Source organism: Somniosus microcephalus, chromosome 16 (genome assembly GCF_052327205.1).
Source record: "Somniosus microcephalus isolate GS21.2 chromosome 16, FLI_Smic_1.0, whole genome shotgun sequence".
Classification (NCBI taxonomy): domain Eukaryota; kingdom Metazoa; phylum Chordata; class Chondrichthyes; order Squaliformes; family Somniosidae; genus Somniosus; species Somniosus microcephalus.
This window is the reverse complement of record NC_141002.1, coordinates 41,935,336-41,953,014: the sequence shown is the minus strand read 5'-3', so window position 1 is coordinate 41,953,014 and position 17,679 is coordinate 41,935,336. Positions and strand designations below refer to the sequence as shown.

The window sequence follows — 17,679 nt, the reverse complement described above, 5'->3', positions numbered from 1 at the left end:
GACCTTTCTGTGGCCCTTGGGATGGTTAACCACGCCATCTCTCTCCACTCCGTCTCCTCCGTGGTCCACTTCTATGGGACTGCTTCCTACTTGCTCCAATGTTGCCAGAAAATGTCCTGCAATGGTTTCTGTTCCTGTGTCTGCATGGCCACCTCAAAGATTTCTTTCTTGACCCCTGACCCATTCCTCATTGGTATGTTGCCTCTTGCTAATATTATCAGTAAGCATGGGTCAGCTTTCATAAGTATGCCAACATTACCCAGCTTAACTCTGATCTTCCACCCTTGATTCAATGACAGTCCAATATCAAGTTTTGGATGAACCAGATTTTTTTTTTTAAGATGATCAAGTGCAGGACTGAAGCTATCTTGTATTTTCCCCACTAGAAACTCTGTGCAATCACCCCCAATCTCAACTCTGTCCCTGGATGCCTGCTCAAGTTCAAACTGACGGTTTGAGCTGAGCTTCAAACCCTATAGCCAGTCCATCCCCCTAACTGCCTATTTATTCCTACCTCTGAAACATAACCCTCTCTGCCTCTATCTCATCCCCATTTCCATTGTAACTATAATCATGCCTTTGTCACCTCCAGACTTCATTTTCCCATCTGCTTCCAAATTCAACCCTTCATTAATTCCAACTCATCCAGAACTCTACTAATTGCATTCCATACCGCACAAATTCCTGGTCAACCACCAGCCAATCCTCATCAATCTCCAGTTCTTTGACTTCAAAATCCTCATCGTTGTTTTCAAATCCCTTGTCAGCCTAGCCTCTCCTTACCTTGGCAACCTTAATTTAGCCCTTCATCCCTTCTCTTCTAATGCTCGTCCACTGCGCCTTTCCCTCATGCTCTACCATTGATAACAGAGCCATCAACCATTTTACCCCCCCAGTCGAAACCTTCTTTCCTAAACCCATTCAACTCTCCTCCCCTTCAAAATCAATCCTTAAAACCTATTCTTTCAACAGCACTTTTGACCTCTAATCCTAACTGTGAAGTGTCTTGGACATTTTTTTTACGTTAAAGGCACAAAAAAGTGCATGTTTGTATTGGTGTTAATGTTATAATGTGTGAAAACAGAGTATTAACAGGTTATTCAGTTGTGGGAGCTACAACTGCCGTGCCCAATTCAGTCCTTTCCCCATATATATGTAAACACCCAGCAGGGATGAATGGACAGAAATCATAAGGAGGAACCTCATCTGATATTTCCATTCCTTAGCTCAGGGCCACCAGCTGAGATCAATTATCTCACCGCAGACCAGCGACTAAACTTGGGATCTTCCTGGTCTATATGAGTCACTATCACACCACACGGAACATTTGCCATTGAGGGAACCAGCAATGATTTTTTTCAAACAAACTTTTTTAAACACACGCTGTTCACAGAAGGGCTGAGTCAGAAGGCTGTGGGTTCAAGCCCCACTGCAGCACCTAATCTCGGCTCGCAGTGCAGTGCCGAGGGAGAGCTATATTGTCTGAGGTGCTGCCTTTCAGCTGAGCTGTTAAACCAAGACACTGTCTGCCTGCTCAGTGGATGCAAAACAGCTCATTGCATTATTTGCAGGCAAATCCTTCCTCAACCAAAACCACCAAACACAAAGCATCTGGACATTCATTTGCTCCGCACAAATTGGCTGCCATGTTTGCCTACATAATAATGACTGCACTTCAAAAGTAATCCATTGGCTATAAAGCACTTTGGGATATCCTGAGAATGTGAAAATGCACTACATTAACTCAAGGAAGTTGAATTTCTGCAGGGATTCGCCTGATCATCCCCTCTAACTTCGACAGAAGATCCGCGGAAACTCCAGAGAATTGGGAGAACCCCCGCAGAAATGAACCCCAAGATCTATCTTGGATTAACTATACACAAATTAACAGTAGTAATGGAATCAAAGGCATGCAATGTGAATGTGTTTTACTACTTGGGTGCCCAGGTGGTGCTGAAACCCACATTAAAGGCCACTTTCTCTGTTGTTTTATCATTGTTGTGCAAATCATACTTCTTTTATTATGAACATGCAACAATCACTTTTAATTTCTGGATTCTCTCATTCTCCCTTGTTGCTCTCAGATTCCTTAGATTAATTTGAATCCCCAGAGGAATCCATACCAAAGTTGTTAGTAGTTTTACAATCTGCCATAATGTCTCTGCGGACCTCTTTACAGACTGGCGTCTCTCCGGATTCCACGTAGACCCGATTACACTTGTACCCAGACAAAGCCATTTATTGCTCAGATTGTCAGCAATTTTAATTAGAAAAATAAAAGCTGCTGTTTGGTATTATGTGTTTATCTGCTTGGTGCCTTTGCGGGCTGTTTTGAATTAATTTATGCATACTGAAAAACTTTTTTTTTTTTTAAGTCTCTTCAGATCATCCCTGTGCAACCACAACTAGAGTCACAGCTAGAAATAAACTTGTCCCACCAGACAGTACAAATGGTAGCAGGCAACTCTCCAATCTCCGTGCACACCAGGGCGTGGCTCTGATTGGTCTGTGCCTCTCATATCCATTGGAATGTGCTCATACATACCACTTCTGCACAGACTTACTGAGCTTTCCACAATACAACATGCTGTAGTCTCACTCTTATAGAAAGGCTATATCAATAACTTTAGAGGGGCCTAAGAGCGCCTTTAATTTCTTTTTTGAGACTTCTGTTCAGCTCCTGCTCAAGATGGTTATCCGATTATTGTGATCCAGATTTGTTCCATTAAAGCTTATCTAACCCTGCTTGCAGTGTCCAACTCTGATCAAGAAGACCTGAATTCAAGCATTGCAATTCTTTATGCATGTGTGACAATTTATTTATACCACATTTGTCTAGTACCTCTTTTTTACTTCTGCCCAATTGGACACATTCCCCGTTAAAGGGCAGAAAGGTGACCTGCTTCTAGTCCTTGGCCAGTTCCTGTTGAGCCAATCTGTGTGCAAGAGTTGCTCTGGATGGCTTGACACTCCTACTTACCTTACTTCCAGCCACTCTATGTAGTGTCATCTCTCTGACTTCTTTCTTGATCAGTAACTTTTAAATGGAACTCCAACATGGTATACACATGCTTGAGGGTCCCTGTTCCGAATGTGTAACATTGCATTTGTCTACGTCTTCCTCACGGGCCCATTCCCCCAATTTATCAGCCAGCAACCTACTGGTTTGGTCTAAATTACTTACCTCCATGCACATTTTCAGGTCATCTACAAATTTACAAAAGGTCCCATTAATGCCTTCCTCTAAAACATTAATGAAAATGATAAACAGCAGTAGTCCCAATAAAGAGCCTTGTAGGACCTGTGACCAGGCTTTATATAAATACACTCCTATTAATGGGAACCACATGCCTATGAGATTTCAGCCTGTTACCTATCCAGCATGGTACTTGTTCTTTAGTCCCATGTGATCTAATATTTTCCAATAACTTTGTTGAAGATTTTTTGGCAGTCTGGGTGTACAATGTCAATAAAAGTGCCTTCATTCACTATTCAATCAGCTTAGTGAAGTAGGACCTCCATTTCCTGAAGCCATGCTGGGAATTCCTAATCACCACTGAGCTCACTAAGTGATCATAATCACTATACTGCCGTACAGAAAATTCTCTAAAATGGATATCAGATCAATAATTTTCAGGTTCTGTTTTTTTTCCTCTTAAATAATGGGACTACTCCAATCCATTGGAACAAGCCAGATCTCAATAAGCTATTACATTTATCAACCAGTTACTTACATACAACCATCCCCTTTTTTAAGCAATCTGGGATTTTTTTTAAGTACCTAGCAGTGTTGTCATAAAATTATTATTTTTTTTGTGCCAATTTTCTGTTCTCCTGTACTGAAGGGGCTTACTGTTGGTGGAGTACATTTCTACAGGCACCAGTTGTTTGCACAAATGGCCATTTCACATGTGTGAGCCAAAATGGAGTGTTGGCAAATTATTTGACAGCCAAGCCAAATCCTCTCCTCACTCAACATCTACACACATGCACATTTTAATAGGTATCATTGGATAACAATTAGGAGCAGGAACGCAGGATGATTTCTGCCCCCACCTCCGCCAAGTCCAGGGGCAGTGAGAATCGTTGTAGCGTCTCACTTACTGCCCTGGCTTAGATCAACTAACTCAGCACAAACTGGATGTTAAACCTGGGAACTTCTGGTTTATATGGTTTAGTGCCACATTGTATTTATTGGGCAAATGAGAGAATGGGTGAATGAATGAAAGAAAGCAAAGAAAAGCTGGAGGGTAGGGGCAAGGGAGAGAAAGGAAACAAAGAGCGAGGCCCAGAAAAATAAAACAGGCAACCAAAGATTACGAAACAAAACAGGAGAGAAGCAGTTAATGCGAAATGTTATATTACAGCTTTGGATTAGAATTGTCTCGTATATGTACAAGTTACACCACACTGAGAAAAATATTGAACAGTGTGGCGACACGCCACCACTGGACATAATCCGCTCACGGCGGCACAGACAGTCTAAGCAGAAGCCCCCAGCCGGGGGCCCTTTCCTCCAGCAACTTGTTTCCCGCAGGGACAGGCTGCAGGGAGCACTTCCTGTCTGGGAAGTATTTAAGTGGATGCGCGGGCTTTTCTAGTTCCTGTTTGTCATGTGGTTAGAATAAAGCAGTTGTGTTTTCAATAGCTCTGGTCTCGACTCCCACGTTTGCCGCGGTATCTCAACACTGGTGACCCCGACGCTCAGGACGAATCCTAAGCTAGCATGGCAGATACAAACGCAGTCACGGTTAAATTACCAGACTTTTGGGAGAACCTCGCCGAAGCCTGGTTCGTTCAAGCTGAGTCCAGATTCCGGCTGAAAGGCATTACAGTCGACGCCACGAAGTACGACTAATTCGTCGCATCGCTCACCTACGCTACAGTCCCCAAGGTTTGGGCAGCGCTGCAGAATCCACCAACGGAGGGCAAGTACGAACATCTGAAGGCTGCGCTACTTAAAAAATTTCAAACGTCCTCTTACCAGCGCCACTGCCAACTCCTGGACCTCCCCGGCCTTGGTGATGCTTCACCATCAGACCTGCTTTCCCACATGCTGTCCCTCTCAGACGACAAAAATCCCGGCGCCCTTTTTCGCACGCTTTTCATTCGGCAGCTCCCCCCCAGCATCCGCCCGCTCATTGTGGAGTCTGACTCCACGGACCTGAATGATATAGCCGAAAAGGCCGACCGGCTGCTCTCTGCACAGGCCGCTCGCGACGTCGCGCCCGACCACACGGCAACGACCACGCGGTCTTCCCGGGCCGCTAGGCCCGACCGCCCTACCACTCCGGGTCACTGCTACTACCACACCCGTTTTAGCGCTAGGGCTCAACGCTGCACGCCACCGTGTACCTTCAAAACCCCCCCCGCACCGGCCCCCGCGATGGCCGCGGGGCAGAAGGAGCCCCTACTGTACGTCACTGACGACAGAACCAACCGCCGATTTCTGTGCGACACAGGGGCCCAGCACAGCATCACCCCCGCCTCCGCCCTCGAGATCCAACGCGGCACACGGGGTATCACACTGGCTGCAGCCAACGGCTCTGAAATCCGCACATATGGCACCCGCATGGTCACGCTCGACCTTGCGGGCCGCCGCTACCGCTGGGAGTTCCTCACAGCCAAGGTCCTCTGCCCACTCATCGGCGCCGACTTCCTACGCGCCCACGGCCTCCTTGTCGACATTCCAAGGCACCGCCTCATCGACATCAACACTATGGCCCCCATCCCCGGAGCCTTTACCCCGGCCCGTTCGGCCGGCCTGACGACCTACTGCCTCGCCAGAGCCACGGACGACTACTCGGCACTCCTAGCTGAGTTTCCCACCCTCACTAACCCGACCTTTTCGGCCAAAGCCGCCAAGCACGGTGTGGAACACTATATCCCCACCACCGGCCCCCCAGTTTCTGCCCACGCCCGCAGACTCAACCCGGCCAAGCTGGAAATCGCGCGGGCCAAGTTCACCACCATGGAACAACTCGGCATCATCCGCCGCTCCAGCAGCCCTTGGGCCTCGCCCCTCCACATCGCCCCCAAGCCCGGCGGAGGCTGGCGCCCTTGCGGGGACTACCGCCGCCTCAACGACGCCACCACCCCCGATCGATACCCAGTGCCACACATCCAGGACTTCTCGGCCCGACTGGCCGGACGAACCGTCTTTTCCAAAGTCGACCTGGTGCGCGGTTACCACCAAGTCCCCGTACACCCCGCGGACATCCCCAAAACGGCCGTCATCACCCCATTCGGCCTGTTCGAGTTCCTGAGGATGCCCTTCGGCCTCAAGAATGCAGCACAGGCTTTCCAGCGCCTTATGGACTCAGTCCTCCGGGACCTGAACTTCCTATTCGTCTATCTAGACGACATTCTCGTGGCCAGCTCCTCCAAACAGGAACACCTCGAACACCTTCGCATCCTGTTCGGGCGCCTAGCCCAACACGGGCTCATCCTCAGCCCAGCAAAGTGCCAATTCGGCCTAACCGAGATCGATTTTCTCGGTCACCACATCACCCCTGCTGGGGCCGTCCCCCTGCCCAACAAGGTGCAGGCCGTCCAGCAATTCCCCCGCCCCACAACCATCAAGGGCCTCCAGGAGTTCCTCGGGATGGTGAACTTCTACAACAGGTTCATCCCCAGAGCCGCAGCCCTCATGAAGCCCCTATACGACTCCCTCCAAGGAAAATCCGACAAGATGGACGTAGCCTGGACCACTGACACGGCAGCCGCCTTCGACGCCACCAAAAACGCGCTCGCCGACACCACTCTGCTCGCGCACCCGAGGGCCGATGCCCGGGTCGCGCTCACCACCGACGCCTCCGACCACGCGGTCGGGGCCGTGTTCGAGCAGTGGGTCAATGGCGCGTGGCAGCCACTTGCCTTCTACAGCCGCCAACTGCGCCCCCCGGAGGTCAAATACTCCACTTTCGACCGCGAGCTTCTCGCACTCCACCTGTCGGTCCGCCATTTCAGATTCCTCCTGGAAGGCCGCCCCTTCACCGCGTATGTGGACCACAAGCCACTCACATACGCGATGGCCAAGCACACCGAACCCTGGTCCGCTAGGCAGCAACGCCAGCTCGCGGCCGTCTCCGAGTTTACTACGGACATTCAGCACGTGGTCGCCGACTGCCTTTCCCGTCCCGCCGTCTGTGCGAATCACCTCGCGGTCGACTACGCACAACTAGCAGCGGCCCAGCTCACGGACCCAGACCTCCTCTCGGCGGCTACCAGCCTGCCAGGGCTACGCCTAGCCAAGGTCGCGCACGGGCCCGAAGCCACGGCAGTCACGTGCGACGTCTCACTCGGCCAACCCAGGCCGGTCGTCCCTGAGACCTGGCGCCGCCGCGTCTTCGACGCGCTCCACGGGCTCTCTCACCCGGGTTCCCGCGCATCCGTCAAACTCCTCTCCAAGCGCTTCGTCTGGCGCGGCCTCAGCAGAGATGTTCGGACTTGGGCCACCTCCTGCCTCGCCTGCCAACGGGCTAAGGTACAGCTGCACACCAAAGCACCCCTGGGAGACTTCGAGGTACCCAGCCGCCGCTTCGACCACGTACACGTCGACATCGTCGGTCCCCTGCCGCCATCGCAAGGCCAAACTTATCTCCTCACGATGGTCGACCGCTACACACGCTGGCCTGAGGCAGTGCCGCTGACCTCCACCACCACAGCCGACATCGCCAGGGCGTTCGTTAACACCTGGGTTGCGAGGTTCGGCGTACCGGCCGACATAACCTCCGACAGAGGCGCCCAGTTCACCTCCGAACTCTGGACGGCCACAGCACGCAACCTCGGGGTGACGCTCCACCGCACCACGGCGTACCACCCGCAGGCCAACGGACTTTGTGAACGCTTCCACAGGTCACTCAAGGCCTCACTCCGTGCCGGCCTGCAGGACAGTACCTGGACTGACCGCCTACTGTGGGTGCTACTCGGCCTACGCACCGCGGTCAAGGAAGACCTCCAGTCCTCGGCAGCGGAGTTAGTCTACAGACAACCGCTGCGCGTCCCAGGCGAATTCCTTCCGGAGCCTACCAAGCCTTGGTCGGCCGAACAGCAGCGGCTCGACTCTTTCTCTTCCGCTCAGCAGTTCGCCCCATTTCCGGTCAACCAACACGGCGAACTCGCACCTCACGTCCCGCCAAATTTACAGCAGGCGCGCTTCGTCTTCGTGCGACACGACGCGCACCGCGGGCCCCTGCGACCCCCGTACGACGGTCCGTACGAGGTACTACAAACCGGGGACAAGGTCTTCAAGCTGCGACTCGGCGACAGGGTCGAGACAGTCTCCATCGACCGGCTCAAACCAGCACACACAGAACCAGGGGAACAGGTCCCCGTGGCCCAGCCTCCAACTAGAGGCCGTCCCCCCAGCAAGCCAGCACAGCCGACGGCGAACCGCCCGACCCAACCAACCAGACCGGCGACCACTCAGAGCCGCTGCGGCAGAACCATTAGACCACCGTCACGACTTGTCCACTCCTCCTAAGCGGATTCTGGGGGGAGCTCTGTGGTGACACGCCACCACTGGACATAATCCGCTCACGGCGGCACAGACAGTCTAAGCAGAAGCCCCCAGCCGGGGGCCCTTTCCTCCAGCAACTTGTTTCCCGCAGGGACAGGCTGCAGGGAGCACTTCCTGTCTGGGAAGTATTTAAGTGGATGCGCGAGCTTTTCTAGTTCCTGTTTGTCATGTGGTTAGAATAAAGCAGTTGTGTTTTCAATAGCTCTGGTCTCGACTCCCACGTTTGCCGCGGTATCTCAACAACAGTTCAATTGTTTCCATATGTTTTCTTGGTGCATTTTCCCTCCTGTATATTCAAGAAAATCAACAAGAAACTACAGAAAATAATAGAAACAAAAAGATAAAGGGAGCCAAGAGAGAATATTAAAAATACTTGCAACCAACATAAATGGAAATAGCAAGAGTTTTTACAAACACCTTAGGTGAAAGAGAATTATTAAGGAGGGAGTTGGACTAAAAAAGATAGCTTGGTAAGTTATTATGGTAGATAAGGAAATGGCAGAGTAGCTTAATAAATTTACAGAGGATAGTGAAGGATTAGGAAATAGAAAGGCAATAATATATTGATGCAGAAATGAGGAAACCGTTCTTAAGTGGCTGAGGGTGCTAAGAATAGACAGATGTCTGGGTCCACATGGTATGCACCGCAGAATACTCAGGGAGGAGCAGAGGGATGAATCATAATTTCAAAAAAGTCATTAGACACAGGAGCTGTGCTAAAGAACTGGATGCTAGTAAATGTTCCACCTCGGTTCAGAAAGCGAGAGTGAAAAGTTCGGAAAATATCAGCCAGTTAGCTTTACGTCAGCAGTAGGAAAATTATTTAGACCAGAACTAAAAATAAAATAAATGAATGAACAAATACATGGACTGATCGGAGATAATCAATGTGGATTTGTGAAGGGTAGGTCATTGACTCACCTGAGTGATTTCTTTGAGAGTAAATGTAAAATTTAGATGGCAGGGAGAGAAAATACAACTGATGTAGTATAGACTTCCAAAAAACATTTAATGAAGAGCCACCTAAAAAATTGTTTGAGAAAATTAGGGCCTACGGCAAAAAATGGAAACTGGCGTTAATGAAAGAGAGATGTCTGAAAGGCAGGTAACAAAGGGTTGTGGTGAATGGATGTTTCTCAGACTGACATGCAGGGGCTATGGGGTGCCCCAGGAATATGTATTGGGACTACTTTTATTCTCTGCATATCTAAATGATCTGGACTTCGACATAAATAGGTGGATATCAAAGCTTGCTGATGATACAAAGCTGAACAGTTTGGTGAATTGAAAAATAAGTAGAAGAAGTAGAAAATATATCAGGTAATAAACAAGAAACCCACCCTTAAACCAACATCCAGGCTTAGGCTGACAAGTGGCAGGTAACATTCACACCATGTAAGTGTCAGGCAAGGGCACTAGAACTAGGAAAAGGCCTAACCATCTTCCCTGACTGTCAACAGCACCAAAATTGCTGAGTCCCCAACCATCAATACCTTGAGGGTCACTGTGCATCAACCCTCTAGCTACAAGAGCAGGGCAGAGGCTGGGTACTTTGTGATGAGTGACTCACCCCTCCAAGTCTCTTCACCATCTAAAAAGATCAGGTCAGGAGTGTGATGGGTGCAGCTACAACAACTTTCTAGAAACTCAACACTATCCAGGACAGAGCAGTTTTCTTGATTGACGCCCTTTCCCTGACGTCAATATCCACCTCCTCCACCACTGGCACACTAAGTCTGCAGTACGGACTATCAACAAGGTGTAGTGTAGCAACTCGCCATACTTACTTTGGCAGAACCGTCAAGCCACATGACCTTTTTTTTCATTCGTTCATGGGGTGTGGGCGTCGCTGGCAAGGCCAGCATTTATTGCCCATCCCTAATTGCCCCTGAGAAGGTGGTGGTGAGCCACCTTCTTGAACCGCTGCAGTCCGTGTGGTGACGGTACTCCCTCAGTGCTGTTCAGGCGGGAGTTCCAGGATTTTGACCCAGCGATGATGAAGGGTCAGCGATATACTTCCAAGTCAGGATGATGTGTGACTTGGAGGGAAACTTGGAGGTGGTGATGTTCCCATGTGCCTGCTGCCCTTCTCCTTCTAGGTGGTAGAGGTCGCAGGTTTGGGAGGTGCTGCTGAAGAAGCCTTGGCGAGTTGCTGCAGTGCATCTTGTAGATGGTACACACTGCAGCCACGGTGTGCCGGTGGTGAAGGGAGTGAATGTTTAAGGTGGTGGATGGGGTGCCAATCAAGCGGGCTGCTTTGTCCCGGATGGTGTCGAGCTTCTTGAGTGTTGTTGGAGCTGCACTCATCCAGGCAAGTGGAGATTATTCCATCACACTCCTTATTGTGCCTTGTAGATGGTGGAAAGGCTTTGGGGAGTCAAGAGGTGAGACACTTGCCGCAGAATATTTAGCCTTTGACCTGCTCTCGTTGTCACAATATTTATGTGGCTGGTCTAGTTAAGTTTCTGGTCTATGGTGACCCCCAGGATGGTGATGGTGGGGGATTCGGCGATGGTAATACCGTTGAATGTCAAGGGAAGGTGGAGATAGTCATTGCCTGGCATTTCTGTGGTGCGAATGTTACCTGCCACTTATCAGCCCAAGCCCGAACGTCGTCCAGGACTTGTTGCATGCGGGCATAGACTGCTTCATTATCTGAGGAGTTGTGAATGGTGCTGAACACTGTGCAGTCATCAGCGAACATCCCCATTTCTGACCTTATATTGGAGGGAAGGTCATTGAGGAAGCAGCTGAAGATGGTTGGGCCTAGGATACTGCCGTGAGGAACTCCTGCAGCAATGTCCTGGGGCTGTGATGATTGAGCTCCAACCACCACAACCATCTTCCTTAGTGCTAGATATGACTCCAGCCAGTGGAGAGTTTTCCCCCCGATTCCCATTGACTTCAGTTTTACTAGGGCTCCTTGCTGCCACACTCGGTCAAATGCTGCCTTGATGTCAAGGGCAGTCACTCTCACCTCACCTCTGGAATTCAGCTCTTTTATCCATGTTTGGACCAAGGCTGTAATGAGGTCGGGAGCCGAGTGGTCTTGGCGGAATCCAAACTAGGCATCAGTGAGCAGGTTATTGATGATTGAGTGCCACTTGATAGCACTGTCGATGACACCTTCCATCACTTTGCTGATGATTGAGAGTAGACTGATGGGGTGTTAATTGGCTGGATTGGATTTGTCCTGCTTTTTGTGGACAGGACATACCTGGGCAGCTTTCCACATTGTCGGATTGATACCTATACACCAAGAAGCATGAGCAGCAAAATCATGGGAACATCCGAAGTCTCTGGAATTGGCACATTTGAATTGTTTCCTTATCTCCCTCTCCCATGGAAACCTTCAGGTTCCCTCTAAGTCACACCTTGTCCTGACTTGGACATATATCGCTGTTCCTTCATCGTTGCTGGGTCAAAATCCTTCATCATGAGAGCCCCATCATCACAAGGTCTGCAGCAGTTCAAAGAAAAACACACCACCACCTTCTCAGGGTGACTAAGGATAAGCACTAAATGGAGCCTTGCTCGCCACTATCTGAGAACAAAGCTTCTCTTTCTTTTATTGGTAGCTGTTGCTGATTGCCCATTTTTGATTTGTAGTTTTCTGAACTTCATAACTGGTAGTTTCCATTCATGTATCATGGCTGCTGATTAGTATGTGATTTATTACTGTTTCACCAATGAGAAATTTCAGCCTGTTAACTTTAAGAACTTTGTGCCCGAGAAGGTGTGATGCCCAAGGAGTGACACAGGAAGTATGTGTGAATTGTGGCACGGCTCTGAATATGCTGTGTTATAAGTACAGAAACTTGTAGAGAAACTGTGTGTATATGTATGTCAGATTGATAATTAAGTAAATACTGAATGAATTGGTACACAGGTTGGTTAAGAGGCAGGAGACATTGTGGTTCTGGTACGTCTGTCGCTGGAAAGTTCAGCCTAGAAATTAGATCGCGTAGCGCCTGTTTACACGCTCTATCTGATTTTTAGGACTTCATCTCTACATTCCAAATGACTGCCTTTGTTTCTTTATACTTGTTTTACAAGTGTGACTCCAAAATTTGTGTTTGGCAGTTTATGATGCTTGAAGTTTGATGGACATTTGATATGCAACGGGCAGGAAACTTTGCACATATGGAAAGTTTTTACATCTACAAGCACCTCCTGTCAGTTTATTTCCATTATAAATTTCTATATCCACATTTATAATGGAAACTGCCTATGTAAACTGATCACACTGTAATTACCCTCTCTTCCCAGTGGTGGCGCATTGTTCACAGTGTTCTATCAGAAGTGAAAGGTGTGGGGTGGTCTTGGAATATAGTCGTACTGTGTGTTTGGTCTCGGGGTTTGTTGGCACTGGGAGGAGTCTCCTGTGGTCTGCAAGAAATTGCGGGGTGGGGGGAGGAGGGCGGGGAAGTAGCAGCTCTAGTTCTGGCAGCACTGGAGCAGGAGAACTTGTGGTGTGGAAGCACTGGAAAAAGGTCAATGTCTGACAGCACTGGGAAAGGAAAGTCCAGGATCCTTGCATCACTGCAGGCACTGCACAGGGAAATCCAGTAGCACTGGGAGGGTCCTGCTGGCCCACAGCCCTGAGGGAAGGATCTTGGGGTCTGGCAACACTGAGAAGGAAGAGGGTCTTAGATGTTTCAGTACTGGGAGGAGTAGGATCAAAAATGACTGACTTGACCGGTTCCAGTCCAATGCTGGTTTTCGATGCTCTATTTACCTATTGTTGTTGTGATTACTATTAGCAAATACAGACAGAAAAATGAACACGAGAGTATCTATATAGATAGATATATACAAAAGCACAATGCTGGAAATCTGAAATAAAAACAGAAAATGCTGGAAATACTCAGCAGGTCAGGCAGCATCTGTGGAGAGAGAAACAGAGTTAACGTTTCAGGTCGATGACCCTCCGTCAGAACTGATACAGGGAACTCTCGTTTAAACGGCACCTAACCGGAATACTCTATTAACCGGCAAAATTCATACTCCGAAAACAACACCTCAATAACCGGAAATTTTGCTGAGACCGAGTCCGAGTCGCCCGCGGTGGCCGAGCTAGTCAGTGGGGGTAGTTCTCCAAACTGCCACTACTCGGCTTCTTGGCGCTGTCGGAAGTCCGAACACCTCAATAACAGGAGTCTGACTCTCCCGCGCTGCCAGTAGTCTCTTCCGATCCGCCATTTTTCTGTTTACTGTATAAGTTTTGTTTTACTGTTAAGTAATTAAAGAGTTATGGATTACCCTCAACTGGCAGAACTGTACTTAATCAAGCATCTTCCACCATCCATTTAACACAGCATTCTGTGGGTGAGTACCCAATTACTGTATACTGCACATTTCTTGATTTTTTAAATTTTTGTTTGTTAACAATAGCCTCGGTAGATAACCCTCTCCGTCATCCGGAATTTTTAATCAACCGGCACCATCCCGATCCCGTTGGTGCCGGATACCAGAGAGTTTCCTGTATTATTTAGATATATAGATGGGCACTGCTAAAGGTTATATTTTCCCTTGAAGGCTCAGCCTGTACTTTGACATCACTGAGTTGAAATAATGCTAAATTACAAAAGTAAGCATTGTGCTGACATGAAATTCTTTTGTACACTAATTTAACAAAGGTGCAAAATATAACAATTAACAGTAACGCGGTGTTGAAATAAGCTGAGTGAGTTACTGGAGTGCATCATGTCGACAGGACATACTGCAGCTATAGACCAGTGGCAAGGGCCTGAAGCTAGCAGACTGGTCTGTCATGGATGGTGTTGAACTTCTTGAGTGTTGCTGTGGCTGTACTCATCCAGGCGAGTGGTACGTTATCCATCAAACATCTGACTTGAGTCTTGTAGATGGTGAAGAGGTATTGAGGGGAGCTTTTGATTTGGTTAAGGATAGAGATAACAAGTCAGCAGTATAGAGTGGCTGCTTTGTGTTCACCTGCCCCTCCTTTCCCCCTCCAGGTGTCGTTCGAATGGTGAAACCAGTTATCGGACCATTCAAGACCATCTTAAAGTTGGAAATGGACTACTATTTGACAGGGCAACTGTCTCATCGCAACATTGTGTACGTTTACATCTACATCTCGGAAAACTGGTTCTAGGGGCCTTCTTCACGTAAAGGTAACCTGTAGCAAACACAACTGGCCACAGCTGTTAACCACAGAATATTACAGGAAAAGTTCTTCTGTACTTCACTTCTGCTCCCTAAACACCAGTACCAGTATGAGAACGATGCTTAAAGCAGAGCTGCATGCTTATTAAAGATCTATGTTTCCTCTCAAATTTATATTTAGAATAAAACTTAAAAAAAACCTCACTTCACTGTATTGAATATTTTTCAAGTAAACTTATATCTAGAACAATTATGTTTCAGTATGGAGTATGCCAGGGGGACCATTAAAAATGCATAGTCTTGATACCTGGAGGAGGCGGACAGCTGAGCAATGGCGCGTTATTTTCCTCACACGCAAACAACGCTATAATGTTTTTGCGATGCAGTGAACTATTTGAACATGAATTGCATTCGAGTGTTTGTCAAACAAACAAAATGGTCAACTTCAGACTGTGTCCTTTTAATAGTTTGTGCTGCTGTGAAACAGTTGGAGTTAATCCACATCAGTTCAGCGAATTAACTTTTAGTGTTAAAATAGACTGGTGAGCAATATTCACTGTCTCTACAAGCTCCGAATACTTCAAAAACAACAGCAGTATTCCTAATGTGTTAATGGTTTCAAGACACATGGGTGGAATTTCCTGCAGGGACGTAATCGGGAAGTTACACCCAAAATTATGCCCATTCGTGCACCCATTTTACCGATGTCTGTTTACATCCAACTTTCCTGCCAATTTCATTAAGATACACCGGAACGTAAAAATGGGCATAAAGAAGAAGAAATCATCATAAGCAATCAGCGATTGCGGAATGCACCGAACTTGCACTATATATTCCTTCTTTAAGTATGAAAATTAAAGTTTCAAGCCATCTACCATCCATGCAATCGTGGAAGTTTTTAAGTTTATAATGTGATTTATACTGATGCCATAAAAATGCATTCAAAAGAAACAGAAAATACAGTGCAGGTCTTTGTAAGGATAAATACATTTTAAAAATTGCTTAGAAAATTGCAATAAAACACAAGAAAAATTACTTTGTTTCCTGCTGCACCTAAAATTCTGGGCTTAATTTTACACACATTTTGAACCACCAAAATTGCAGGAAATTCATGTGTACGGCTCTTTAGCCTGGGGGTGTAGCCATTATAATGAGCCGAGATGCGTTCGGGCACAGGGATTGATAGACGGGTGTAAAAGTGCGAGGAACTCTGGGCATATTCTAATTACATGTGTAACACATTTGCACCCAGATTACCGCACTCTTTTACGTCAAATATTTACTTTACGCCCGAATTACACGTGTCTCTGGGAGCAAGCACACAGGAAATTCCACCCCACGCTGTTTGCAACTGTGTTAAAAACAGTAGCGATTGCATCTGCATTTGGATTAATATGTATGTCATTGTGTGCAAACTCTGAACATAAGCAAAAAGGTTTGCAATTGTTTGGTTTTCAGTGACTCTAATGCTGTTGTCCAAGACTATTGAGATGGTTCCAGCGCTTGGTCAACCCTCCCAGTTAGATAAGTCAGCCTGAGGGCGAACACTCCATAAAACTGCCCATGCTATTCTTATAATGCGGTATTATACGTCAATAGCACACACATTCGCATGTATTAATCTTATTTTATAAAGTGCCACAGAGTGTTTAGCTCCATTTTAAGTGGGACAAAAAAAGTTTCTGAGGTTCTAGATGTTAATCCATTCAATGTTCAGGTACAGACCAAGACATTGCATAAAGAAAGTAACCACTGCTGGAATGGGTTGGAGTCCCCAGGTAACCATGTTTGACTATTCTCAGAATTAGACTCAACCCCAGTGGACAATGAATGTTCAGATTTGCGAAAGTTTATCAATGTAATACTGGAAATGAAAGACTTGGTGTAGATCTTGCAGTGAGACTGCGGCAGTTCGGGTGACTGAGTCCTTGTGTGGTATGACATTGTAAGTTGCCTGGAGGTGTCAGGCAACTGACTGTAGAGACCGATATGTTCATTCCTTCGAAATAAAGGGCCTGCTGGTTATGTACAAAAAAAATAAACTCCTTTTAATCAAAGTTTTGAAATGTCTTTTAATCTTTCATTTGTTCTGTACATAATGTTTTAAAAATATGACTATATTTTGCCGATGATGACTTCCCTTCACTAGCTGAGATAGATTACCTTCCAGCGAGGCTGTTAGGTGCAGTGACTTTAAGAAGCAAACTGCAGCTTTTTGTTGATTTATCCCGGAGGAAGCTGCAGGCCAACCTGCCCTCCACTCTGATGTACTGGCTGAAGGAAGACATCCAATGATGGACGGTAATGCGAACTGGCTTGGTGGTGTTAAAGGAATGGGATGGGGTAGCAGGATGGGTGTGGGGGAAGTGGCAAGAACTCCTGCATTGTTGCAGTTTGAGACTGTGATCCACCTTGTGAGATGTTTTCGAAGCTGTGCTGTATTCATTCGTAAGTTAGTAAGCGGCAGCTTAAGAAATTGCTTCTTGCAGCTCCATGTACTGATTCAAAGGAGCCGAGCCTTTACCGAAAGCTGAAGTGTTTTTTTTAAATCAAATGTAGGATTTCAGAGTAAGAATAGATTAATGCAGATACGTTACTGCAGAACTCACGAGGGGTGGGGGCGATGACTTCTGCTTTGTTTAATGTCAGCAATGCCAGAGAAATGCATTAAACTAGCAAAAAATCAGCAGAAATGTTGGTATTAGTTTTTATACCTTACTCCCAGTTTTCCACCCTAAAAGGGATTGAAATTGATTTTTTTTAAATGTCTGCTGTTGCTTGTTAAGGCCTGTTTAACGAGCCTTCAGTAAAGTGCAGCAGTTTTCCACAGGGGGAAATTTAAAACAACCAGGTAAGAATTAGCTCACCAGTTGAGATGGAGTTAATTCAACAATTGAATAGTGAAGCTATTTGCCAGAGTATTGGTTCAACATGGATTATCCTGCAACTTCAATGTTGCTATTGATGGGAAATGGATGTCCTGGAGTGAGGATTCCACTGCAAACTAAACACCCATCCCACCAACTACC

General features: G+C 47.3%; 1 protein-coding gene across 3 annotated transcripts in view; it reads left to right on the top strand.

Annotated features, from left to right (window-relative positions):
• Positions 1-16,707, top strand: part of fbln1 (fibulin 1) — a 250,906-nt gene extending 234,199 nt beyond the window's left edge. For all 3 annotated transcript variants that reach the window (XM_086008866.1, XM_086008865.1, XM_086008864.1), the window contains one exon: positions 14,500-16,707. In XM_086008866.1, the coding sequence (XP_085864992.1) occupies positions 14,500-14,639 (140 nt within the window). In that variant the 3' untranslated portion in view covers positions 14,640-16,707. The remainder of the gene's footprint in view (positions 1-14,499) is intronic.
• Positions 16,708-17,679: the final 972 nt, after the last annotated feature.